Source organism: Artemia sp. Qi Xiang Cuo, chromosome 2 (genome assembly GCF_049724085.1).
Source record: "Artemia sp. Qi Xiang Cuo chromosome 2, ASM4972408v1, whole genome shotgun sequence".
NCBI classification, from domain to species: Eukaryota; Metazoa; Arthropoda; class Branchiopoda; order Anostraca; family Artemiidae; genus Artemia; species Artemia sp. Qi Xiang Cuo.
In genome coordinates this window covers 49,739,160-49,767,093 of record NC_142795.1, presented here as the reverse complement: position 1 = coordinate 49,767,093, position 27,934 = coordinate 49,739,160, and the positions used below count along the sequence as shown (strand labels likewise).

Here is a 27,934-nt window from a genome sequence, read left to right as displayed (position 1 = left end):
TAAGTCTTTTTACCCACAACTGTCGCAAAACCAAGAGTAATTCCCTCTAGAAAATATCATTTTTGGATACAAGTAAAAATATTTATAAATATACTTTTCTGCTTTGACAGCAAATTTATAAGAAAGGCAACATAGGAACCTTTAGTTTAGGTTGGCTAAAAGGTTTCATGTAATCACAGGCAGCTCTAGTAAACTAGATTTTCCAGCATAATAAAGAGAGCACTTTAAGTAGAGTGGAACAGACAATTTGATTTTATACCAAGATCTGCAGATTAGTACTTATGTCTAGATGTTATTTTGCTACCTAAACTAAAGTTATGCGCAGTAGAATACCTTGTCTGAGAAGGACGTGTCGAACAGCTGTATCAACATACTGATTAATGGGCTCTCCAGAATGAATCATAAGACCATCAACAAATTTCATGGATTTGGCTCTCTGTCCTCTCAGTTTACCAGACACAACAACTTCACACCCTTTGGCTCCTGATTCCATAATAAATCGAAGAACACCATAACAGGCCCTGTAATAATGTACAGAAAAATCAAACAAAATTGCAGAAGTAATATTTACATTTTAATTTTAGTAAGACATTAAATAGTTACTGATTTTTCCAATTGGAAGTAGACAAGGCAAGTGTTCTGTAAACCATTTTAGGATGTCCTAACTTACAACGTTATATAGCTAATAATAACATGAATCTTGCGCATAGCTGTCGGTTTTTGAAAACTCACTGTAAAAAAAAATTCTTTTACAATCAAGTCTACAACTCAAATGCATATATAATCACCAAACGTTATTCATGCTGAAATATCAATATTTGAAATTGAGTTTGAACAAGTGCATTTGCACTGAATTTCTTGGAAGGTGACTCCAATAGAAGGCTTGAATAGGGTGCGATTGAGAAGGAGTGTTAACCAATGTATCAGTCCTAGGTGGCTTAATGGATCAACGACTTTGTAAGGTCAGCAATATTGCTATACTGGGCAAGGTGACAATAGTTTTGTCACAGGTTAAATAAATGTCCACTTATATTTCTGCTTTATTAAGAGAGCTGGAAATTTGGATATCAAAGGAAATATAAAGAGAGAAAACATAGGAGAGATGGATTGAATATAAAACTAAAGACTAATAAAGAAAACATAATAATCAGATATACTTCTGACCACTTATTCTGCTTGTAATCAGATTCTTTTTTTTGTTCTACAAACATCGATTAACAGATAAACCATGAATACAGAGAACAATGATAAGAAAATGTTAAGAACTGAAGAGCTAAAAGGGTGTCACACATATCTTACCTCCTTACAGCAAGACCGCCAATCAATTTATATCTAAGTGATTCTGCTTGAGCAATGGCACAAAGGCCACGCGCAGCCACTTTCTCAGCATAAAGTTCAATTGCACCTTCTTGAAAGCCAAAACGTTTTTGAACAACTGAAGTTAGTTCTCGGATCCTAAAAAATATTACAATATGATGTAGGCTGATGTAAATTGAAGAAAAGAACATAAATAAGAACCTGTTGATTTTGAATAACAGATATGATTTAACATGTTTCAGATTTGTGTTTATAGGTTTGAAAATATAATTCGTATTCACTAATTTATTGAATCAACAAAATTAATCCATATATTTCGGTTTTTCTCTTCAATTAATTAACAATTTACGTTATTATTGAAGCTTGTTATTACTAATTTTGACAATTTATTCGTGACTGCATTTGTTATTCGTTATTTATTTCCACTTAAGTTAGAATCCATTGCCTGTGAATGAATGTCTATTCAAATGAAAAAAAAGGACACCTTACATCTTATCTGGAAAAAAAAAAAAATTATTTTAACCAAATAGCCCCCATTCAAAAGAAACTATTATTTCATCATTCCATATTTCAACGTTTGAACAAAAAAAGCTTAGTTGAAAGTACAGCTAAATTTGCTGCAAATTCAGGCATTCATTTTGCCGAAAAAAGAAATTAAAGAGCAGTGCTTTATTGCAAAGATTCCCTTATTGTAATAATGATTAACCCTGTACAAATTATGATGGCTTGATACATTTATGATGGCCACAATAAAAAAATTAATTTGCAAAATATCTCACTTTTAAGAATTTTCCGCTTAAAGACTTCAGATAAAAAATGCATGTTGACCAAAGTCAAGATAAAAAGAACAGTCACCCCCTCCCCCCAAAAAATCAAGAAGAAATTTCTAATGGCTGTTTAAAACAGCTGCTTCCTATCATGATGAAAATTAGTCATTTCAAATCAGCAAAATGGGAGAAATTTGGTAGAGTGCGTGTTCTGCCAGATACAATTTTGCAATCAATCAATAGCTTAGATTTAGCTTTGTACATCTACTGAATCACACTTCTGAAATTTGCATTTAATTTTTTCAGATTGAAAAAAAAAACACACACACACACATTGAGAAGTATTCAGAAACATAAAAGAATAGGAAAATTTTTGCATTTTTAAGCAAGTTTAAATCATTTTCCAAGGAGAAGCTAAAATAATATCATAATTCAGGCTAGGTGAATGGATAAGTCTAAAACTAACGAGTCAAATGATTTTACACCTGATATACCACTTGCCACTATCCAACATTTTATCTAGGTTTTCTTACTAGGGTTGTAGCTATTGAGCTTCCTTTTAAAGGAAACAACAAGTGGGTAATTAAAAATACAAGGGTAGGGATAACAACCCTTGGGAGACCATCCCAAATGGACGCGCAGTCATACCAAACTATTCTTCCAAGTAGTAAATTTTGGTTGTCCTTTCTTGTAGGTAGTTCAACTGCACTATGTTTCTGCATATTTGCTGCACTGGCTTGGCAAACGGCAATACGAGTTTTGATAGGTCGTCAGAGGGAGAGCAGTGAACGTACTAGTAAAAAATAGTAATTGACACCACATCAAATCGCTCACAACGGTTGTAAAGTTACTCAGTCAGAACTGAGATTTTCCCTTCAGCACTATTTTGGATTTTTTCTACAGGTGTCTGTAAGATTTTAAGAGCTTGTGCTAAATTGGAAAACTCACGTAATACATTAAAGAGGATTAATCGATCTGGATGGTAACAGGTACTTAGAACAATGAATAATCCAGATTACTCATGCAGGAGGATCAAACCTGAACAAGATGAGCACCCTAAGATGTCTGAGGAGAAATGAAATTTCAAGAAACAAGCTTTGTCAATTTTTTCATAGCTTTATCAGTGAAGATAAAGTCGGGATGTCGATCTAAGACATTTGGTTGGATGATTAGTAACCTCGTAAGTCTTAGATGTGCTGAAATTAACCATTGAGTCATCATACTACTTTTCTATCCCCAGAAAATCCAATTATGAGGGTAGGGAGGCTTGAATAGGGTCATCTCGAGGGTTAATAAGTTATCCCCTTTGTCACTGATGTACACCAGAGAAGGTGTGAGTTGACGGTTACTACCCTGAGAAAACCCCAGCTTTTACTAGATACCCTCTGGAAGTACACCTGTCAGGAACTACACAGACAGTAATAAGAATTTCGAGTAAACAAACACAACTTCTTTGCACTTGGGGTTTTTTCAACACACCCATACACCAGACTATCACACCACTCTAATATCATACCAAGGGTAGTTTTCAATAGTCTGGCACAAGGAGGTATTTTGGGGTTTTATCATAGTAGGAAGCTATTCAATACAGCAGCGATGTATATATCCAAGCTTTTGGCAAATTAAAAAGAACAAAATTAATAAACTTTTGGGCATATATTTTCTGTCCATGGGCAATATAATTTTTAAGTAATTACATCCCCCAATGTCAAAGCAACATAATGTCCATAATTTCATACGATAAAGAGTCTGGGATGAACAAAAACAACGCCTAAAATCTCCATAAAAAACTTAAATTTTAATTCCAAGTTGAAAATTTGATTTTACCACCCATTGATCTCTGGTCATGCAAACAAATACACTTGGCAGAACACAATACCCGAGCGGTTGATAACGAACTGCTAGCAACCCTGTAAAAAATATTATCCTAATCTATTAATAAAAAGAAACTTCAAGTTGTGTTATAAAACAACTTTCACCATTTCTAAGTTTCGAACTACACAGAGGGGGTGCAAAAAGAGGGTGGTCAGCCCTTTGACCACCATTATTCTGGCAACCCCATCAAGGCATACATTTATAGGATAAATTACATCTAGAGTAAGAAAATGTTTATTTTAAAATAGTAAATTTAGCTCAGAAAAGAAAACACACACCAGTAAAAATGACCTACTGGTGAAATATGGTCACTGAACATTTAGCAACTATATGTGTATTTCTTTAGTCAATCATCCATAATTTAAGCTCATTTAGAGTTAGCAAAAAAAAATTCTGCCAAAGCTAATTTTTATTGAGCATGAGAAAATACGTCGTTTAAAGATTTTCAAAACTTTTAGAAAAACCAAAGAGCTTTATTCTCTTTCAGAATTTTTTCACAAAGGGTCAACATTGTTGAACCCTACTGATGCACAGTAACATGAGTGCATTGAACTCAATTTAACTAATGTGTTACCTCTGCACATAACCTCCCATCTTTTTCTTTCATCAACATAGACACCACTCATTCCTTGTAGTAGATTTGTTCCATTTAAAATAGGAGCCCACAAAGGAGCAGTCACATTGCCTGGTCTTTAAAATATCTGTATAATCAAAGCTCAAGATCTTCGTCCATCCTAATTGATTTTAATATCAATGAATTTGCCTTTGGTATGCTATGGTGTTTTTTAATACTCGCCAGACCCTCCAGCAGATCACAGATATTTTTGATATTCTTCAAACAAAATACCAGAAAATTGGATTACAATTCAATTCCTTTAAAATCCAAGATCACCTTTTTAATTGGAAAATGGATAATACAGTTCCATTTGTACTTTTTGGGAATAGCTGTTCATCTAGTTGACAACCTTATTTATTTTGGCCTCCCCATAGGCACCTCTATTACCACACCTGTAAAGTTAACCTTTGAAATCATTTATCTTGATCAGCTAAAGCAGCAGTCGGGGAACTTTTTTAATAATTACCCCAAAATATTTTTGTGCAAGTTGATATTACTCCATGGCGAAGAGCAAAAAAAAAAAAAAAAAAAAAAAAAAAAAAAAAAACGAAACCGCCTCTTTCATATTATAGCCCCTCATGATAATTTTGAAAAGAAAACAATAAATAAAAAATAAATTTAAACACCATTTATTCAATTTCTCAATATAATACCTAGTACTTTTTGTGTGTTTCTATTATTTTTATTTCTTGTGAGGTTTTTTGTCCCTCTGTAGCTTATTATAAGTTTATTTTCTGTCTTTTTTGTGTGTTTCTATTTATATGAAGTAATTGAGTACAAATATCTTTTTCTGTGTCCGCATTTCATGTTAAAGTGGATAGTTTCAGTTTCTTTATCTTGCTTCTATTTATTTTCAAGCAGTTTCTTTTTCTTTCATCATTATTTTCGAGTTCTCCCTGGTTCAGTTGTTTTTGCTATGTTAACACTCAGACGGTGTGCATTTTGCGAAAGATTCTGCTAGTCCTGATCATAATTCTGATTATTTACATTGGATGATAATTGTATTGGGGATAGACTGAGAGACCTAGAGTCTAACCCATTTGACTTTTCCATTTTCCAGAGCCATGATAAATTTGTTGGAAATGACCTAGAGTTTTCCGAGGTTTCCGAGAGTCTAAACCTCGGAAACCTTCCGAGGTTTCTGATCTTCCCAGTACCGGGGTTGTGAGAACAGGATTTTTAAATTGTAGATTTTTTTTTAGTTCACAGGATGATCTTGTCGATGTAGTTCATAAGCTATCTTGTCATGTCGTTGGATTGTGTGAGACTTTTCTTATAGACACGGCTCCTCATATTGCTTTTCTTGGATATCAATTTACTTTCAAAAACCGACTGACAAGGCGCCAAAGGTGGTTTGGCAGTATTAGTTAAAGATGGTGTCTCTTTTCGACGCCTTGCAAATCTAGAAGGTTCTCATGAGGAAATGCTTTTTGAAGTAATGGTAACTGAAATTAGTCTTGGAAAAAAAGATATAGTTTTTTGCAAAGTATATCGACCTCCTTCTTCTCCAGTCAAGTCTTTCCTCTCTAAACTCCATGATTTTTTGCATCAACCTCATTTTCAAAACAAAGATGTTGTCCTCTCGGGAGATTTCAACATTAACCTTCTAGAAGCTTCAAATAAAGCTTCTGTTGATTTATTGTCTTCTTGCTTTTCTGCATATCTGCTTCCTACTTGCCTGCTACCTACACGAATTTCACTTAGTTCTGCTTCTCTTATTGATAATATTTTTACATCCTTACCAATTAAAGCAAATTTTGCTGTTTTAAGTGATATATCGGATCATTTCCTGCTCGTTTCAGATTTAGCTTTTACTTATAAAATACCGCACGTAAGTAGGGAACGTCAAGTACGGTTAATAACTAAAATAACATTAAAGCACCTGAATGAAAGCCTTGGTCTATTGGATTGGCAGGATGTAATATCCACGGAGGATACAGATATGGCAACTGATACTTTCCTAAGAAATTTCAATTGCTGCCTTGATTCTACTTGCCCATTTGTTACGATGAAAATGTGCAGAGAAAAATTTCCTATAAGGCCGTGGATAAAGTCTGGAATTTTGTTATCAGTTAATAAAAAAACCAGTTATTTAAAAAGCAGTTAAAGAATCCAACTGATTATAATATTAAAAATTTTGACATTTTCAAAAATAAATTAACCGCACTGATACGATTGTCGAAACATAGGTATTATAAAGAGTCTTTCGAAGAAGCTCAAAATTATCCGCGCTAAACGTGGTCTTTAATTAATTCTATTATAAAAAAACTAAGTAATTCTAAGTTGCCTGAAGTTAGTAGTTTAGAAAATGGATCGACTACTAACAAATTGGAGAAAGTGGCTGATGTTTTGAATACTTATTTCGCTAGTATAGGAGAGAAAATTGTTTCATCGGTAATGAACCAGTTTGATTCACGTAGTAATAAACATTTTTCTTCATACCTTCCATCTCCTCAAAGTAATTCAATTTTGCTTGGACCTATTTCTCGGTCTAAAATAATAAAAATAGTGTGTGATCTAAATCCAGGTAATTCAGCGGGAATTGACGGGTCTAGCTCTATAATTGTTAAAGAAATATTGTCTGCAGTAATTTTGCCGTTACAGCACATAATTAATCTTTCGTTTAAAAATGGAGTTTTCCCGTCTGCTTTTAAAGAAGCAAGGATAATTCCACTTCACAAAGGTGACTCTCCTAAAAACCCATCAAATTAACGCACTATTTCTATTTTGTCACCATTTTCTAAAATATTTTAGAAGGCAATTTATGAGAGGTTCAATGACTTTCTTATATCGTTAAATTTTTTCGTAAATTCACAGTGTGGTTTTGGGTATGGACACAATACTGAGCACGCTATCATTGCTCTCATCCAATATATTGATGAATGCTTAGATAGAGGTGAAATTCAAGCAACAATATACTTGGATTTTAAAAAAGCATTCGATACAATATCCCATTGTATTCTTTTTCGTAAATTGGATAATTGTGGTGTGCGCGGACCGGCGTTGGATCTAGTTAAATCTTATCTTGATAAGAGAAAGCAACGAATAGATCGAGGTAATTTCCAAGTCTGGTTGTGGAAGCTCATATGTGGGACGTACTAACCAGAGTTTGGAAATGAGATTATTACAACACAAATATTCTATTTCTTCGGCTTTAAAGCAAGATTCTAAGTCTGAAGATTTCACTTCAGCCCTTTCAGAACATATTTTTAATTTTCCAGACCATTTTATTTTGTTCGAGAATGTCTCTTTGATTTCTAGGGATCGGGGTTTAAAGCAAAATTTTAGTGAAATTCTTGAAATAAAGAAAATCTTATTCAAGAATATTGCTTTGAATCGGGATACAGGTGAATATGGGCTGGACTCTATCTATGATAATTTATTAAAATCTGACAGAGTGAAGTTCAATTCACCCAATGTAGTTGACCTTTGTCCAAATGTTATATCATTGAACGCTAATGAACCGAATCCAAGAAGGTCAAAGAGAATAGCTTCCGCCTTTGCTTTGAAAAGAATTAGAGATTCAAACAATATGTAGTGTTATTTGATTTAGTATATAAACTTCTGTTTTAAATTGTTTTATTTTAGTTTTACTACTGATTACGGTCACTGTATATGTGACCGAAATATCTGGTATTTTTGTGAATTTCTATCACTGTTATCATCATCACTGTCTATTAAAAGGATTTTATCCCTATTTGAACTTTTATTTATCGTCATGGAAAGGCAGTGTGGTCTCCGAAATTATATTGTTCCGTTCTACTTTCTGTCTCCGACATTGCAACTTTAATCCAAACGCTGACAGTATTTCTCTCGCTGAAATGATATTAATATTCTTTCCTTGCAATTCTTTGTTTAATATATTTATACCCTCAAAAATCTCCACTAAATATGCGAGATATGTAAACCAGGAAGAGTTATTAAACTTTTCTGCGAGAATATTTTATTGACCAACCATACAAATTTCGACTTCAGTTTTGAGAGCCCATATTCGATTTAGCATATTTCCGCAAGAGAGCCACCTCAATTCTGTATAATAAAGTAGTTCCGTATATTCAGCTTCACCATCCTGAAATAATTCACGAAATAGCCGCGTATTTAGTGCATGTCCCTGGATAAAATTTACAATCTTGATGACATCATGCATGATGCTTCCAATGTAGATTCTAAATATTTGACCATGAGGGCCTGGCGATGGATCATACAATTAGTAACTTCAATATTTAGGTTTTTTTTACGAAAGCTGAAAAACCATTTATATGACCCAGCATGGCTGGACCTCCATCCAAAGATACAGAAATACAGTTTTCCCATTTTAAACTTTTGCGCATTGAAGCATTCATTTAATTTAATATGGACATCAATTCCACAAGATCTCAACTCGAGAGGAGAACCAAACAGCAATTCCTCATCAAAATTATCTGCACCTTTGTAGCAAACATGTGCCAGTAGCTCTGAATTGCTACTAAAATCAGTTGTCTCATCAAGCTGAACAGCAAATTATTTAGCCTGTTTTAATGCGAAAATAACCTGTTCCTTCACATTTTCTGCTAATATAGAAATTCTTTCTTTCACAATTTTCGCAGACACGGGCACAGAATTCAGTTTCTTTGCTTCTTTTTGACCATACATAATCTCTGCCATTTTTACAGTAGCTGGTTTAACCAAATCTTCACCAAAAATGTATGGTTTCTTATTTCGAGCAATCAACCAGGCTACTTCCAAGCTAGCCCTTGCTGCTGAACGCTGATCATATATACCAAACAAGTTGCTATTCAATATTTGTCTTTTAAAAGATATTAATTAAAAAAACTTTTTCCACAAAATAAGTTCTTCAAAGAAAAGTAAAGAACTCCATTAAACAAAAATTGAGCAAAAATCAAATCAAATAATCTACCAAGCGTGAAACTACCATAAATCAGCATCGATAAATAAATGAAACGTAAAACGCACAGGAATTACAATAAATAACCGAGTCAAACTCAAAACGAGCAGAAATTAACACAAGTTGGGCTCCAAACCCCTATGTCTTCCCAAGGCCAGAACATAATTCGCACTTTACTGAAAAAAATACAAATGAATAGGCATTGTCAGTTTAATATACATATACTGATATTTAGTAATCAAAATGGTAATATTATTTGATTTATTAAAGTTATAAAAGTAAAAACATTTATATTTTTTTCAGTTAAGTGCAAATTATGTTCTGGCCTTGGGAAGGCATAGGGGCTTTGAGCCCAACTTATGTTAATTTCTGCTGGTTTTAAGTTTGACTCGGTTATTTATTGTAATTTCTGTTCGTTTTGGCTTTCATTTATTTATCGATGCTGATTTGTGGCAGTTTCACGCTTGGTAGATTATTTGATTTTATTTTTGCTCATTTTTGGTTTAATGGAGTTCTTTACTTTTCTTTGAAAAACTTTTTTTCTGGAAAGTTTTTTTTTAATTAATTTCTGTTCATTTTATATTGACATTGTCTTTTCGGAGAAAAAGAAAATAATTCTTTAAATCATTTCATTTTTTTTAAGATTTTATAGTTTGGCCTGCTATTTGTATGCTAGAGAAAAATTTTCAGCAATTTTTAACAAAATACACCCTCTTAAAAATCTGGACACAAATAGTAGTGTTTAATTTAGTTTAATACCTCCTCTAGTTCACCTGAAATGGAAAACTTGATACCATTCGCAAAAAAGTCTGTTTACTTTCTTTGATAGCTTGGATACACTTACGCTATTTTGATTTGGTTAAATTGTAAGAGCAGAAGTAACCCCGAAAGTCGGAACATAATACCCTCATTCGTTCTTGGGATACTGCTGAGAAGCCTTATTGGGAATTAGCATTAACAGAGTGCATTTTGATTTAATCTTAAGGAAACATTTAGTTTTTAAACATAATGGGCAAATGCGAGGGGGGTTAGTTGCCCTCCAATCACTTTCAACTATTAACAAGGGCAATCAGCCCTTTCTATTTTCAATCGAATAAGCCCTTTTCAAAATTCCCCCGCCAACTCCCTCGATACGAAGTGCCTTGGTCTAAACAACAACAACAACAAAATAATACATTATACCCACATCAATCTTTACCATAAAAATGTCAAGCCTTCCAATCACTTTTGACTATTAAAAAGGGCACTAGGCCAATTGATTTCCAATCGAATGAGCCCTTTTTGAAACGACAACACTTTCTACAAACACCTTATATGCCCCCTGTGCATAACTTACAGCCCTTGCCCTAAGGGCTGTGAGGGTGGTTGTCATCCTCTAAGACCTAATTTCCAGAACTTTCAACTATGTTAAACAAAATGGCTACCACATCTCAAAACTTTGATTGGATGTGTCTGGGAAAATGGTGGGCGTGAGAGGGGCGTTAGTCTTTCTCCAATAACTTTCAACTATTAAAAAAGGCACTAGCCTTTTCAATTTCCAATCAAATGACCCCTTCTGAAGTTTCTACGACAACGCTTTCAATATAAATGTTCTAGGGCCCCAAGGAATAATTTACCACCATCGCCCATCGTGCTGCGGGGGTGGGTTGTCAATCACACGGATCACATTTATAAAGCTGGATGCTACTTTGAAAAAAATGGCTATATGAAAGTGTTCATTGGATCTGTTCGGGGGAGTTGTGGGTGTAAGAGGGGGGTTAGTTACCCTCCAATCACTTTCAACAATTAAAAAAGGCACTAGCCCTCTCAATTTCCAATTGAATGAGCCCCTTTTGAAGTTTTTACGACAACTCTATAATTAAAAACCATATATGTCCCCAAGGCATAACTTACAACCTTTGCCCTGGGGACTCTGGGGGGTTTGTCATCCTTAAATACCCAACTTCCAGAACTTTCAACTACGTTGAACAAAATGGCTATCTCTAAACTTTGATTGAACGTGTTTGGGGAAATGGTGGGCGTGAGAGGGGGTTTAATTACTCTTCACTCACTTTTGACTATTAAAAAGGGCAATTCAATTTCCAAACAAATGAGCCCCTTTGGGAAATTTATACAACAATTTTCTATATAAACCTTATATGCCCCCCAGGGCATAACTTACAACCCTTGCACTGAGGGCTCTGATGTGGTTATCATCCTATAAGACCTAATTTCCAGAACTTTCGTCTACATTAACAAAATGGATATCTCAAAATTTTGATTGGATGTGTTTGGGGAAATGGTTGGCGTGAGAAGGGGGGTTAGTTAACCTTCAATCACTTTTGACAATTAGAAAGAGCACTAGCCCTTTCAACTTTCAATTGAACGAGCCCTTTTTGATATTTTTACAACATTCCTTAGTATAAAAACCCTACATGCTCCCAGGGCATAACTGACAACCCTTGCCCTGAGGGTTGTGGGGGGGGGGATGGGTTTTGTTCCTTATAGACCTAATTTCCAAAACTTTCAACTAAGTTGAATAAAATGGTTATCTAAAAATTTTGATTGGATGTTTGGGGAAAAGGTGGGCGTGAGAGGGGGGTTACTTGCCCTCCAATCACTTTCGACTATTAAAAAGGGTACTAGCCCTTTGAATTTCCGATCGAAAGAACCCTTTTTCAATTTTTTACAACAAGCATTTCAATAAAAACTTTATATGCCCCCAAGGCATAACTTAAAACCCTTTCCCTGAGGACTGTGGGGGGAGTGTCTTGCTCAAAAGGTATAATTTCCTGAACTTTAAACTACGTGGAACAAAATGGCTATAAAAAAATTTTGATTGGATATGTTTGGGGAAATGGTGGGCGTGGAAGGGGTGTTAGTTGCCTTCCAATCACTTTCGACTATTAAAAAGGGCACTAGCCATTTCAATTTCCAATCGAATGAGCCCTTTTTGAAGTTTCTACGACGATGCGTTCTATAAAAACCTTATATGCCCCCAGGGCATAACTTACAACCCTTGCCCTGAGGGCTGTGTCCTCCTCAAAAATATAATTTCTATCTGGAAATGCACAACACTGAAAAAAATGGCTATCTAAAAATTTTGATTGGATGTGTTTGGTGAACAGGTGGGCGAGAGAGGGGGTCTATTTGCCCTCAAATCACTTTTGACTACTAAAAAGGGCACTAGACCTTTGAATTTCAAATTGAAAGAGCCCTTTTTCAAGTTTCTAAGACTAAGATTTCAATCAAAAACTTATATGACCCCAGGGCATAATTTATAACCTTTGCCCTGAAGACTGTGGGTGGAGTGTCCTGCTCAAAAGTATAATTTCCTGAACGTTAGCTGCATGGAACAAAATGGCTATCTGAAAATTTTTATTGGATGTGTTTGGGGAAATGGTTGGCATGGAAAGGGTGTTAGTTGCCTTCCAATTACTTTTGACTATTAAAAAGGGCACAAGCCATTTCAATTTATAATCAAATGAGCCCTTTTTGAAGTTTCTACGATAACGCGTTCTATAGAAAATTTATATGCCCCCAGGGCATAACTTACAACCCTTATCCTGAGGGCTGTGAGGGGGTTCTCATCCTCAAAAACCTAATTTACAGAACTTAAAACTACGTTGAATAAAACGGCAAAATCTAAAAATTTTGATTGGATGTGTTTGCGGAAAAGGTGGGCGCGAGAGGGGGTTAGTTGCCTTCCAATTACTTTCGACTATTAAAAAGAGCACTAGCCACTCCAATTTCCAATCGAATGAGCCCTTTTTGAAGTTTCTACGACAACTCCTTCAATACGAAGTTCCCGGGTATGAAAAAAAAAAAAAAAAAAAAAAAGAAAAGAAAAGAAAAACAAAACTATGTGGCAACATCGTTCTTTACTTGATTCTAAATTTGCAAATTATTCTCGCGGTTTGGAAGACAGATGTGAATCCAAATTATCTAAACGTTTCTTCAATTGACTGTTTTTGAAAGATTCTGAAGTCAGTATTTCCATACATGCAACACACCGGTTTCATTGTACCATTGTCTTCTATTTGTGGAAAACCAGAAATTAAGGAATTCACCTTGGTATGTCCCCTTTCTATTTGCTACAATCTGAAGGGAGACAGAAAATAAAAATTAAAATACTTGAATTAAATATTCAAATTGCAGCTAACCTTTATTGATATATTGATGATTAATTATAAAAGTGGTCTTGTCAGCAACTAACTAGAAAAACTGGATCTCTGACTCGTCAATGTATTTCTATCTTGAAGGCATGGCATGGACTGAGCAGGTAGCCGGGGCTGTGCTATAGTGCGCAAAGATTTAACTCGAAAACACTCTAGTAATGGGGAGTGAAGTGGCATGGCCTGCATATGTCGCTAAATTGTTTAAGTTGAAAAAAATACTAACAGGTTTATAAAATAGCAAATTAAAAATACATACTTTTTATTTAAAAAAGTTACATTTTTACCCCCAAAAATTTCATATTTACCCCATTTCCCCAACCACTGAGCTAAAGCTTCAAACTTTAGCAGCTTACTCTTGTTTTCTTTCATACAAAATGGTTTAACCAGATGGTTCTTAGTACCACTGTTTTTCCTCAAATATTTCACACCCCTAACAATTTACAAATTGTTACTAAATTCAAAGTAGCACACCCTGAAATCTTAATTGCTAGACACACTGAAAAACATAATTGCTAAGTTGAATTTTGTCAAAATGAATGGTATTAAAACAGTTTCTTTCATTCACCTCTGTAAACCTTTTTTATGTTAATGCTTGTTCTTTTTTTCATTATACTACATCTTGTTGTGTTTTCCAGAGATGTTTCCAAATAAGCAATGATGTATTAGTGCGCAAGACGTAAGTTACCACTAGGTAACTATAAGTTTTTTCTGAACAAAAATGTTCTCACTTGAAACGAATCCATCCCTAAGAGACCTGCCACTTCACTAAAATCTATCTTAAAAATTTTTTCTTTCATCAGAGTCAATGCATGAGTCATACCCCTTTGAGCTTATATAGCTATTGTTCTGTTGGACTACCTCTTTGTCATTTCCTGCCTGAGAAAAAAAGAGAAAAAAAGGGATACACAATGAGTCAGTCAGTCTGAATAAATAAGACGTTCATAGCAGAGGTCAATTTAATTTTGTGAGTTTTTGACTGGCTATCTTTAACTATACAATTAATAATCAATGAATTATATATCCGGCTATAATGCGGGTAGTAAGGCCTGTTAATAAAAGATATTCCAATCCAATCTCTTCTAATCTAGCATTGCGATGGTGACACAGCAGCAATAAGTGTCAAAACATAAATCTTTCCTATCATCCCAGAAGCACAGGAAGGAGTCATGTGAAAGAGGCAATGGTGCAGAATCTGAAGATGTCAACAGTGATTCCAACAGTTCTGACAAAGGTGGCTCTAATCAAGTTCCAGAACTTTCAAACACTTTGGCTGGAACATCCTTGCTCCCCAGTGCTTCTGGGTCTTCTATTCTGATTCCCCTTGCTTGTTCAAGGTAACCAAAGTGGCTCAGCCACCCAATGGTATGTGCATCCAAGAAGTGACCATAGAACAAAAGAAAGCCTGCAATAAAGCACTGGCTCGTGCATTTTATGCAGGCAATATACCATTTGCTGTGGTCAAAAATGAATATTTTGCAGAGGCAAAAATACTTATCATAAGAGCTACAAATCCAGCTGTGAAGGAAATTTTGGATCCCAAAGTGCAAATCAAATACCTGGATGAATGCTTTGCTGAAGGCACACTTGACATTAAACTGGAAATTAAGAACTGAAAAACATCCAAACTCTGTTCTAATGGATGGACAACTATTAGATAGGAACACATTGTTAACTGTGGCTTTGTCACTAAAGCTCTCTTCCTTGAATCAGCAGAAACTGGCAACAAGCAGCACACTGCACAGTTTGTAGCTGATGAACTGGAACAAGTTGCTAACGTTTGGTACCCTGCTGTGACTGGAGACAGGAATGCAACGACAGGGATTGACGCCATTTGTCTTGATAATCCTAATGTAAATAAACTTGCATTTTTAATATACTTGTCCAAGATACTATGAAAAGCTTAGACCAGTGTGTCAATAATATTTTTAAGATCATCACATTTGTCAGGTCTCATCACATGGCTCAAGTTGTCCTCGACAAGAAGCAGAATACAATTCTTGGAAAAACTATCATCCCAACTAATCATCCTAAACTAAAAACTATTCCCAACTAAAAACTATCATCGTGTTTTACAACAGCAACCTTATAAGAAAATCGAAATATATTTTCTTGTGATTATTATCGCTTCCAATCAGCAGTTGTACCAAACCTATCCTGCTCAAGTCATCCTCAGGGCTATACTGTGGTTTTTATCCTCCCAATTTTTTTGTGATTAGGTTTTTATATAATATTTTTTCCCTTCTTTTTTTTTTTTTATATTTTTGTTTAAAGATTTTACAATTAGAAATTTTTTATAATTCCTCCAAAAAAAAAACGTCCCCCCACATACCAAATCAAATTCCATAGTGAAAGATACCCATCCTGACTGGTCAAGCACACCTTCTGAAAGTTCCAATGATAGCTCTAATTCGGAGAATAGGACAATGATAACTGTAGGTCCTAATGCAACTATAAATGATTATAATGGGTTTCAAGAGGTCCTCTCTTGAAGCTCTAAAAAAAGGAAAAAAATATCCCCAATTAAAAGCATTTTGCCTCTCCCTGCTCAAGATCCTCCCTCAAAAAACTTAGGAATTTACCTTAAAATTACTCCCACTACCCCCTTTGAAATAAAAATGATCACTGCAATAAGAGTTGCAATTTTTAAATTGCTAAAATCAATGTTCTCTCTTAACATTAACCGTGATGGATCTCTGCTAATAGCTGTAGAAGATCAGAAATCAGCGGATACAATAATTAACCTTAAATCCCTTCTGAATATCCCCATTATTGCATCTAATTGGAACCCAAAACAATGACCAACAAAAATTGAAGTTTATAATGTTCCCCCAGAGATATCTACTCAGGAGTTAAAAGAAGGCCTCTCAGATAGGGCCGGAAATACAATCCCAGTTGAGGATGTTACCCAACTTGGAAAACCTATCTCTACTGGCCTAAAAACTAGTAGATCCTTCTTATTCACACTAAAGGATAAAATTGATATCCCAGAAAAATTATTCCTATTTGGGCAAATGAAACCACACAAGGAATACAAACCTAAGCCTATTCAGTGTCAGAAGTGTTTCAAACTGGGACACACGACAAACAAATGTAATGAAATTCTCCAAGAGTGTAGTAATTGTAAATCTTTCCTTCCTAAAGAGCTGACAACTTGCAACAACACCCAGCCTACATGCATCAGTTGCAAAGGCCCACCTGAATCTACAAATAAATCACTATGCCCTGCATACAAGAAAAGAGCTCTAACACTCAAAATATCAACAGAGAAGGTCATCCCATACCTCTTCGCAGCGATGGAAGCACATGCTGCCCAACAATACCAAATAAAGACTGTAATGAAACCAACCAAAACCCCCAAGTCAAATGCCCCAAATGCATCAAGCACCCCATATAAAACAATATCTTCTAAGCCCCTTAGCTCAAATCCCTATCAGAAGGAATCACCAAGCCAGCAAGCCTTGTTTTCTGGTGAGATAAGGCAAGCCTGGCCCTCCCTCCCAAGAAGAAACAAACCAGTAACACTACCAGGAATCAATCCCTTAACCAACAAACAGGATGCACTACCAAAAATTCAATTCCCAAATATATGCTTATTCATTCTAAACTGTAATGCAGTTCAGGCCATGAACATACATCAACTACAGACAACAAAAATTATTTCATAATTTTCAAAAATATACATATCAGATTATATTCTCATTAAATAAAATTAATATCTTTATTTACTTTTAACAAAGCTTAACATTTATAAAAAGTAATATGAAGAATAAATCAAAAACACAACATTTATCAATACTACAATGGAATGTAAGATCACTCACAGAAAATAAGCTAAATGAACTAATATCATTTATGAATAATAATTCCATTAATATTGCTTGCCTCCAGGAAACTCATTTAACCCAAAATCAACAAATTAAGTCTCTGGGATATACTATCCCGAGAAAGGATAGATCTTCAGACAGTAAAGGAGGTGATGTAGCTTTATTAGTTAATAATAATATGAAATTTCGTGGCATCAATTTTTCAGATTTTGCAAATGATGTGGATGTAATTGGTACGAGTCCTTGGCTGAATAATTTAAAAACCTGCGTAATAAGCTTTCATAACCCTAATGAACAAATTACAGATGCCAAGGATTTCTTTAATTACCGTATATAAATAATTCTAATATGTTAAAAATATCATTATTTGTGGTGATTTCAATGCCCACAGCCTTTTGTGGGGGAATAAACCAGCAAATAAAGCTGGTAAATTTATTGAGCATATGACTTCAAATAAAAATGAATTAGCTGTTGCTACCCCTTCAAACCTGAATACATATTTTAACCCCAAAAGTGGCAAATTCTCCACAATTGACCTACGAATTATGTCTTTAAGTTTGTTGAACAAAATTTACATAAATTAAATTGATAGTCTATGTACAGACCACTTTGCTATAGTTTGCTCCCTTAATGAACCTACTGAAACTTCATCTCATACCTCCAAATATATCAACACTAAAGCAAATTGGTCTATTTTCCAAAATAAGCTAAATGATGAAATTACAAGTTTCACCCAAAGTTCATGCACTTCTAACACAACAGTTGACACACATGCTGAAGCCTTGACATCTTTACTAATAAATACAGCTAATCTTGCTATCCCCAGGACAACAACTAAGAAAACATTCCCTAAACAAATTCCTAAAGCATGGTGGACAAATGAGTGCCTAAATAAATGGAGGATAAAAAAGGCAGCTAGGACAGAATTCATAAAAAAACCAACACCTACTACATATTTAAAAAAATTACAAGCAGAATCTAATCTAAAAAGGACTATAATAGATGCTAAATATAAATACTGGAATAATTTTGCAAATAATCTCTCCAGAGAAACGCATGAGCCATTTATACATAAAGTCATAAGCCACATATGTGGGAAAAAGACTTCTCCCAACCCACTCCTGTATGAGCTTTTACATAATAATACCCATTATGACAACGATATTGAAAAGGCTAACCTATTTGCAACTCTTTTTGTTAATAAGCTAACATCAAATAATCACAGCAAACTGTCCACAATTTCTATGAACCCTAGTTACTAACCGCGCCCAGGATCCGAGTATATAACTAATCCATTTTCAATCCAGGAATTGAATAATGCAATACATCATATTAGGTCCAAAACTAGCAGCAGCTATGACAATGTACACCCCACATGGATAAAGAATCTCACACCTTCATACAAACAAGAACTGCTAAATTGTTATAATCACGCTTGGGCATCTTTTAAGTCCACCTATATACGGAAATGTTTGTCCCTCCTACCAATCCTAAAGAAAAATAAACCAAAAGATAACCCTGAGTCTTATAGGCCCATAACGATTACACCTGTGATGGGGAAAATAATGGAGAAAATGATTTATCACAGACTCCTCTGGTTTGTTGAGAAAAATAACATGATCCCACACACTCAAACTGGAATCAGGAAATACCACTCCTCAACAGATGCTTTCATTTTGCTAACAAATGCAATAAATGAATCTTTCTCAAAAAAAAATATCATAGTGGCAGCTTTCCTAGATTTTGAAGGAGCATATGACAATGTGAACCATCAAATCCTTTTAAATAAACTTGCAAACCTTGGAGTACGTTTCAAGCTAGTATCCTTTATTAAATCCTTCATAGAAGTGCGAAGTTTCATTGTTTGTGTTGGTTAAGCCTCTTCACTTCAAAAGATAATATCCAAAGTCCTACCTCAGGGAGCAGTCCTCAGTTGCCTCCTATTTGCCCTATATCTCTGGGAGATGAACCTACCCCACACAAATCTACAATATGCTGATGATCTGGTGCTATGGTCATCTGGCAACACCTTTCAGATAGCACAGTCAAATCTGCAAAAGTCTCTTTTCCAGTTTGAAAAATTCTCTCAACATTCAGATTTACCCATTGCACCCACCAAGTCAAAAATAATCCAATTTCACCGGAAGCGAAACCATGTTAATGCAAAACTAACTCTAAATAAAACAACTATTCCAGAAGATAATAATATTAATTACCTAGGTCTCATACTTGACCAAAAACTCAATTTCCACCTCCACATTTCAAACACAATAAAAAAATGCTATAGAAAAGCAAATATACTAAAGAGACTTCTGTCCACACCCTGGGGTTGTACGGAGAAAACCTTACTCCAGTTTTATAAATCACATATAAGACCCCATATTGACTATGGGCTCATTGTCTATGGTGCATGTGCAAAGACCCAGATGCAAAAAATTGAAACAACACAAAATGATATAATACGTCTCATATTTGGTCTTAGGAAACCCACAAGCACCAAGTTTCTGCTTATGGAGAGTGGATTAACAACAATAAGGGAGAGACGTAGCTTTCTCTTGATAAAACATCTTACAAAAATTGAATCAAATAGCTCACACACATTACATAATTGGTTAAGAAATCCAGCCATGTATAGAGGTATTGCAAATGAGTATGCCAATATTCAAAAGAAGTTCCCTGTACCAGCAAAGTCTATTGCACCTACTTTCCCCCAATCCCCTCCATGGAATTGGTCATCTCCCATAATAAATACTGAATTTTCAAAATGGAATAAAGATTTAACCCCCATTGCTTTTGTTCAGAATAAATTTGCAGAACTCAATACAATTACCTATAAAAATCACTTTCAAATATTTGTTGATGGGTCAAAAATGAATGAGAAGGTTGCAAGTGGTGTTTTCCTTCCTCACCTGAAAATTGCAATGGGCGAGAGATTATATAATAATTTATCTATAATGTCTGCTGAGTTAAATGCCATAATCATGGCATTAGAACACCTTAAGAAAAACCAATCTTTGATTGAAAATTCGAATAATATTATCATCTATTCCGACTCTTTATCAAGCCTTGAGTTGCTGGCCTCAGCTCCTCAATATAAGTTGGACATTGACACTTATCATTGTCTCAGTATTATTGATAATCTTGCTTCAAGTGGCATAAAAACTTACTTTCAGTACATTCCTAGCCACTCTGGCATAAGTGGTAATCATCAGGTTGATGAAATAGCAAAAAATGCTATAAATATTGACCAGCCAAGTGGGAGACCAATCCCAATTAGAGATATTTACCGATGGAGGCTATCAGATATTAATTTTAATAAGATTAATCCTATCCTTTCCCCCTTTCCCAATAAGTATCTTTCTAAAATTTATCATAGAATTCGTTCTGGAACAAATGGACTAAATTTCCTTGCATTCTCATATAAGCTTTCTAATTCAAGTGGTTCAATTCCCCTGTCCCCTCTTTGCAGGCATTGTAATATGAATAATGAAACAATTGACCATTGCCTATTTGAATATAATATGCTGACGTCTGCACAACATACCTTGCTTTCTAAACTGTTAAAATACTTCAAACACCACAAAATCCCACTATCAGCCAAGAGCCTAGCCAACTATACCTGCACACAGAGCATAGAAATCAACATCTATCATCTTATATTTGAACTCCTAGAGTCGAAAGATCTGCTGAAAGATATCTGAATATATCTAATAAATATGAGACAATCAAGCCAGTAGCTCTGTAGCCCAGAGTGAAGCAAAAGGAAAAGGGCTAAATAGTTTTACTGAAAAGCCCGCCTGCTGTTAAATAGAAGAAGAAGAATCCCAGAACTACCTATTAAAACTCAATGGGGATCTATCTACCAATAAATGCACTTGATGATTGAGTTGTGGGAACCTTTACAGTCAATGTCAATCAATAGAAGATTTGATATAAATGAGGGTACACAGGATATCAGAAAAGCGCTTTTTGATTATGTGAAACTGGATCAATTAACAGCCTGTCTGAAATTCTTGAAGCCAATTTCACTTGGCTGCCGCTTCTTTGAAGGAGAGGAAGCTCTTGCTTTGTCTCATCCCGTACTTCAATTTGCTACAGATTTTAAGGAAGCTGTACCGTTTTACCAGTCTCAAAGGTCAAGGAAAGGAAAATCCATAAGTACCTAGAAAATATGAGGATATTTGCATTTGATCCCGACCTGACTTTACAGATGCATTAAGTTGAATCAATGAGCTTGCTAAATTTTCCTACCAATTTCGAAAGGATTATGATTCATTTAACAAAAGATCTGAAGCTGATTTTGTTGGCGTCTTGAACACAGAACTCTGTAGCTACATCTCCAAGTGGCCAATTTTCCAAATCATTGTACTTTGAAACTGCAAAACTTTCAAATTGGCAGCTTGTTGGTGGGCTGTTTTTTTTTTTTTCAAAGTTTGTGCTTATGGGAGTGGCTGTAAAAATTTCAACAATTTATGTTATTGTAGCCTCCTGCGACAGACTCTGTTCCGGTTATGGACTAGTACAGACCCACCATAGAAACCCCACCAAGCATGCAACAGTGAACAAAAATCTGATGGTTCATCAGTCACTTAATAGCAAAAAGAAAGATGAGCATCGCCGTGCAGCTTCAAAAATGCCTGGAAATCGACGTGAAAGACGGGAAGGAATGTTCACGCTGCCATCATGTCTTTCTATCAATATTTCACTGCCATGTGATAGCGGGGATGATCTGCCAGACATAGTGTTTGAAGATGCACTAGATAAGGAGGAGGAGCAGCAGCTCTAGCTTATCTCTTATAAAGCATTATCTGAAGCCTAAAGTACAATTTTTTATAATTTTTTCCACCATACAAACAAAGTAGAAAATAAACATATGAAATGATGCAAAAATAATATTTTTTCTTATCAATCTGTCAGAGAAGAGAAAATATTTTCTTTTAAATTCATGATTATTGGAAAGTTACCACTTATGCAGTAACTGATTTGGCCAGAGTAAGTGTTGAAACACACTGGTAAATCTTGCACACTATGATGTATTTGTTGATGATAGTTAGGGACTTGGATATTCTTTTCACTCCTCTAACAAAAACAATCATGATATTGAACATTTGCTTAGATTTTGATCTATTAAATGAAAAAAATAATAGTCAAGCATGATTTGCAATTTGAAGAATTAATCAATCTAATATGAAAGAATTAGAGAAAGGAATGATAGAAACTTTTTGAATTGTTACCGTCTTCCCTTTTCTCCTAGAACACTTTGGGTGCGTGTAGCCAAAATAATGATTTCAATTCTAGCTGGGGCTTGACGGACTTCCACACCAGAGTACCCATCTTCTGCCAATTCTTTCATAAGAAATGTGTTTAGTTCAGCTTTGAAAACTCCACTTTGCACAAACTGTAAAAAAAGTGCACCAATAAAACACAAATTCAAAATGTATTGTGTACAATGTAGTGAGGGTGTTTAAATTTGTCATTCCTTTCATTTTTTTTCAATTCAATGGAAATAGTAGAAAAATTAGTTTTAATTAAAAAATAGAAAAAAAAAAAGAAAAAAAAAAGAAAAAAAAAAAGAAAAAAAAAATCAATAAATTAGAACCATTCAAATTTATTGTATAATGGAATGAAAAAAAATTACTAAAGTCGGGTTTCTTGAGGAAAATATTTCTTACTTAAAATTAATTTTAATAAATATTTTATCTATTTTGAATACATACAAGAAATAAGTCTTCAGTACACCCAGAAGGCTAACAAATGTATGCAAATTAATAGATAGAAATAGAGCATGAATTTTCCACAAAAATTTATTCTAGACTGTGAAAAAAAAGTGAAAAGAGCTTTGAAATGTTCAACTTTTTTTGCTTAGATTTATCAACATTGATGTAAGCTTATTTTTTTTTTGTGGCCAAATATTACTTTGCACACCATAATTCTTTACTACTCTCTTATTCATTAATTTTCGTCTCTTTTGTTACTTTGCATAAAAACCAGACAGATGCCATAAGCTATTGCAAATATTGCAATATACAGAGTTCTTCAACTGTTGACAAAAAAAGTATTGTCTTTATTAAATGGGTTTCAGTAATTTATAATGCAGTTCCCCGATAGTTATTTCTTACATCATTCTTAGTCAAGAAATTTATTTTCAAGTTGAATAGAATTATAGAACACATTCACTACTATACAGCTTCAGCCTTCAGTTGTATTTTGAAATTGACAGCTGACAGGTTGTTTCTACAGCTGAATTGTAAGTTTGCAGATTTTTTTTTGCTGTTTTTAGATAAGACTTTCTTAATGTTTAATACTCGATTGTTAAACGTCTGATAGAAAACATAATCTTCTTTCTGGAACATTTTTACCCCCCTCCCCCCCCCCAAAAAAAAAAAAACAAACCCTTCTATTAAAAAAATATTTAGCTATAGACTAAGCTATGTACAAGGTTGGGGAGTTAAAGATTGAACCAGAAGTTACCCCAAAAATATGATTCATAAATAAATTGTAAATTATTGCCTATAGGGGGGGATAGGGGGCAATCATTTTAAAATGATAATACCTCATTTTTTTTTATTGCAAGCAGGGATGCCAAAAAGATAATTATTTATTTCAAGTAGAGATAGAAGAAGATGATAACAAATTCCCTAGGAAACCATTGAAATATTTTGATAGACCCAGGGCCCCCCATTGGGACTTGTTCATTGTCTTGGGTATTTTAAGATTTCTCATAGGCTACTGGCCTAATTTGGCTTTTGTGTGTGCTCCCTTTTAATTAGATTCTTTGGATCTTATTGAATGCCACAGCGAATCTATGACTTTGTTTTCCAATAATTTGTGGTATATCTGAATAATTTTGACATTTTTTGTTGCTGTCTTTGTACCCCTTTGCTCATACCCTCAATTTTTTTTTCAAGGAACACTAGGCTGTTTAACGTTATTTCGTGTGTTTGTTTGAACCATACAGTGACCTAGTTTATTATTAAGTAAATTATTTTTTTAATGTAAAGCTGAGACGGTATCCTATGAAGGTGGTATCCAGAGGGGGGGGGGGAGGTATTATATTTAAATGATAATATCTCGAAATTTCTTTTATTGAAAGCAGAGATCCTAAAAAGCTATTTTTTTAACTTAAAGCAGAGACGGCATTTTATCAAGGTGGTATGCAGAGAGGGGGGGGAAGTGAGCTACCATATTTAAATGATAATACCTTGATTTTTTTTTTGAAAGCAGGGGTGCCAATAATTTTCTTTTATTTAAAGCAGAGACGGTATCAAGATGGTATCCAGAGGGAGGGGGGCATAGAGAGGTATTATATTTAAGTGATAGTATCTTGATTTTTTTTTTTTTGTGAAAGCAGGGATGCCAAAAAGTTGAAAAGTTGACAAAGATTAACAAGATTTTCATGAGTTATACTTGATACAGCACTTGCATGATTTTATCATCCAAAGGGAAAGGGATATGCGTCCAATCCGTTTTTTTCTTATTGATGAAACGGGTCTGATGAAATCCCCACCTAACGTTGCGCTCGAGTGACAATGGCGCCCTTGGTCCAGTGCCCAAGTTACATTAAAAGGCCAGGTCATAATAAAAGCTTTCAATTTAGGAGGTTCAAGGAAGAGTCTTTGACAGTCTTATGACCTCAGGGTACTAGATGTTGCAACGTTCTTACGTATCTACAGTGGTTTAAAAATTCGATCACCCCACAAATGATTACCAAAAATATGCACAAATATAACAAATGTAACATTTGGAATATTATAACTTTTTTCAAAGATTTGGAGAAAAGCAAAAAAGGCTAAATACCCCTAACTATGCTTGAAAGCTATTTTAAAAAGAAACTCTTTAGAGATTTCCATGGAAATGACCATAGCAGAAGCTTTGAGCCTGGGTGGGAATCAAAGAGGAGTCTTTGAGTATTTTGACCACAGGTGACTTATTGTTGCGACTTTCTTAAATTTGGTAATTTTTGTGAGCATTTGAAAATCAAAGCTTAAACTCAATTACTGATACTAAGTGTCCTAACATTTTGCTTGGATTAAAAGTGACGAACTAGGATGAAAATCTCTACATCTTCCTGGAGCTACTTCAGTCTGCATATTATTTCATTTAATTACATTTAAAACGGATGAGCTTTTCCTTTTTTACCTAATAAAATAGCTGGCACTTCATTTTTCTTCTTACCAAATAAACCATTAAGTGTTTTTTGTTTTCATTGTAATTGAAGTGTTCTCATGTGAAGTGTTCATTGTGTATTTTTCAATTTGATAAATTTACTCCTTTTAGATGCAGTTTATAATTTGACTGATATTAAGTATTTATCAGTTTCTATTTTTATTTATTTTATCCAATAAAGGAGGAAGCCATATAATTAGGAATGAATCCCCAAAGGAAAAATTTAAAAATATTCAAAAGAGCAGCCAACAGTAATAAAAAAGTAGCAATTCAGCCTTAGTCTACATGACATATAACCTATAAAGAAGCCAAAAAAAACTTTAAAATGCATTTTTTTTTAAATTGTTATTAAAAACCAGTTTTTAATAAAAGAAGGCTTTTTAAGAATCCAAAAGAGCAAAAAAAAAAAAAAAAAAAAAAAAAACAATCAATATCAAAGTCGCCCATTTCAGCTGTTTTAAAGAAGGCAAAACAGATATAGGCGAAAGGCATTATGAAAAAATTAAGCTTCCAAGTTCAAAGATATATTCAAAGTTTTTACCCAGATAACTGACGAATTTTGTGATATGGTATTTGAAGTTTTGTATGCAGTAATGCTCAATGAAAAAGAGTCATAACTTTAATAATTATTTATGTTAAGAATACATAGCTAATAAATACTTCAACAGCTCGTATTATGCAAGGGTTCTGAAACGCCACAGCTATTTCGTTTCTAATAGATTTCTACTTCTCTTGATGAATAACGAAGAAGACTAGTTTCCAGCCAGCAACTTGTGAATTTTTGAACTCATGAATAGGCTCGAATCTGTTGTAAATTGAAGCTGTGATTTGAGAAAGACTGATGAAAACATTAATGTTTGCATTCAACATGTATCGCGCGGGCGGCGCGCCGCCGAGATCTTACCGGCGGAGCGGCGCGCTGTTTTTGGCCCCGCCGCCGCCGGTCTTCCCTCATCGGCGCGGCACCGGGGTCTATTTGAGTCATTGTTTGTGCTATTTTTAATTTTTATAGTTTTGTGCTTGTGACAGTTCATTCCCATCCCCTAATTGTTCCAGATAGCCTATCTACAAAACTAAGATTGCAAGTGAGGAAATTCTTGCTTTATAATATAAAAGCCTCAATCACATAAACATCTTTCATATGACTCATCCATGTTTTTAAATCATTCTTTTGAAATAAATTTCATTTGATTGTAAACAAACATTGCCATCAGACTTAAATAATCTGGTCTTTACTTAACAGATTTGCAATATATATTTACAAATACTGTGTTTTTTTTGTGGGACAGCAAGATTTTTTTTTTACAGTTTTGTCTAGCAAAGCAATTCTGCCATTCTAAATACCATGGAATGGCAGATGTGATTGCACTGGTGAGCAATGATGATGACTCAAATTGGCTGCATCCCATGCAACCTTCCATTGTTACATCTGCTGGTCAGCAAATTCCAATAGGAAGTAATTCTATTAGAAGATTAATCTTATCATTAATCTTAACAGGATAGTCAAAGCTTTTAGATAAAATTCAAGACAAGCTACTTTTTGCTTATCATGGAAAGGAGTTGAGTTAGGAATATGAAACTTTCAGGGATTGATCTACAGAATAAATTATGTCTTGAGAAGGTACTTTGAAGTACATAACTCCAAAGGGCAAGGGTGCAAGGATGAAATTTTGCAAAATGGATCTTCTATTTAAATGAAGAAGAACAGAAGTATTTTCAGCTTCACATCTTTGCTCAATTCCAATTTATGAGGTTTCAAAGACCTGAAACTACATTACCTAAATTTAGAAAAAAAAAACACTGATATGGCTGAAAATTTTACTCAAACAGCACAAATTGCATTTTTAGAACTAAAACCAGCAAAAAAAGAACTGAATATTCATTAAAATGTTATTTTGATTAAATTCCAATAGATATTGACCAGTCCAGTGGGCACACTTCTAAAGAATAGAAATCAGAAGAAGGTTAATATAATTTTATTCCAAATTGTTCTCCCAAATATGATTATGGTAGAGCAAATTACGTTGCATTTTCAGATTATATTTCATCTCTTTCTATCTCAGAGGAGTTACAGCAATGTAACGCTACCGTTGATGTATCCTTTGATTTTATTAAGCAGGCCCTTAAAGAAGGTAAAGATCAATATGTCCCAATATCTACTAGAAGACAGTTTTTCAAAAATAGACAGATCGTTCCTTGGTATTTTGCACAACTGCTAAAAGAAAAAGGTGATAGGTGGCGTGATCATGTAAGAATTAAAACCTTTGATTCTTGGTTAAATTATAAAAGAGCTAGAAATAGAGCAACTAAATTCCTTCATTTAAATT

At 34.4% G+C, this 27,934-nt stretch overlaps 1 protein-coding gene across 1 annotated transcript in view; it reads right to left on the bottom strand.

The window, feature by feature from the left end:
* The window catches only part of RpS3 (ribosomal protein S3), a 56,549-nt gene that overhangs the window by 10,553 nt on the left and 18,062 nt on the right, over window positions 1–27,934 (bottom strand). Inside the window, exons 2-4 of the mRNA XM_089101559.1 lie at window positions 22,676–22,839; window positions 1,300–1,455; window positions 334–521 (exon numbers count right to left, since the gene is read on the bottom strand). Coding sequence (XP_088957685.1) covers window positions 334–521; window positions 1,300–1,455; window positions 22,676–22,839 — 508 coding nt within the window. The remainder of the gene's footprint in view (window positions 1–333; window positions 522–1,299; window positions 1,456–22,675; window positions 22,840–27,934) is intronic.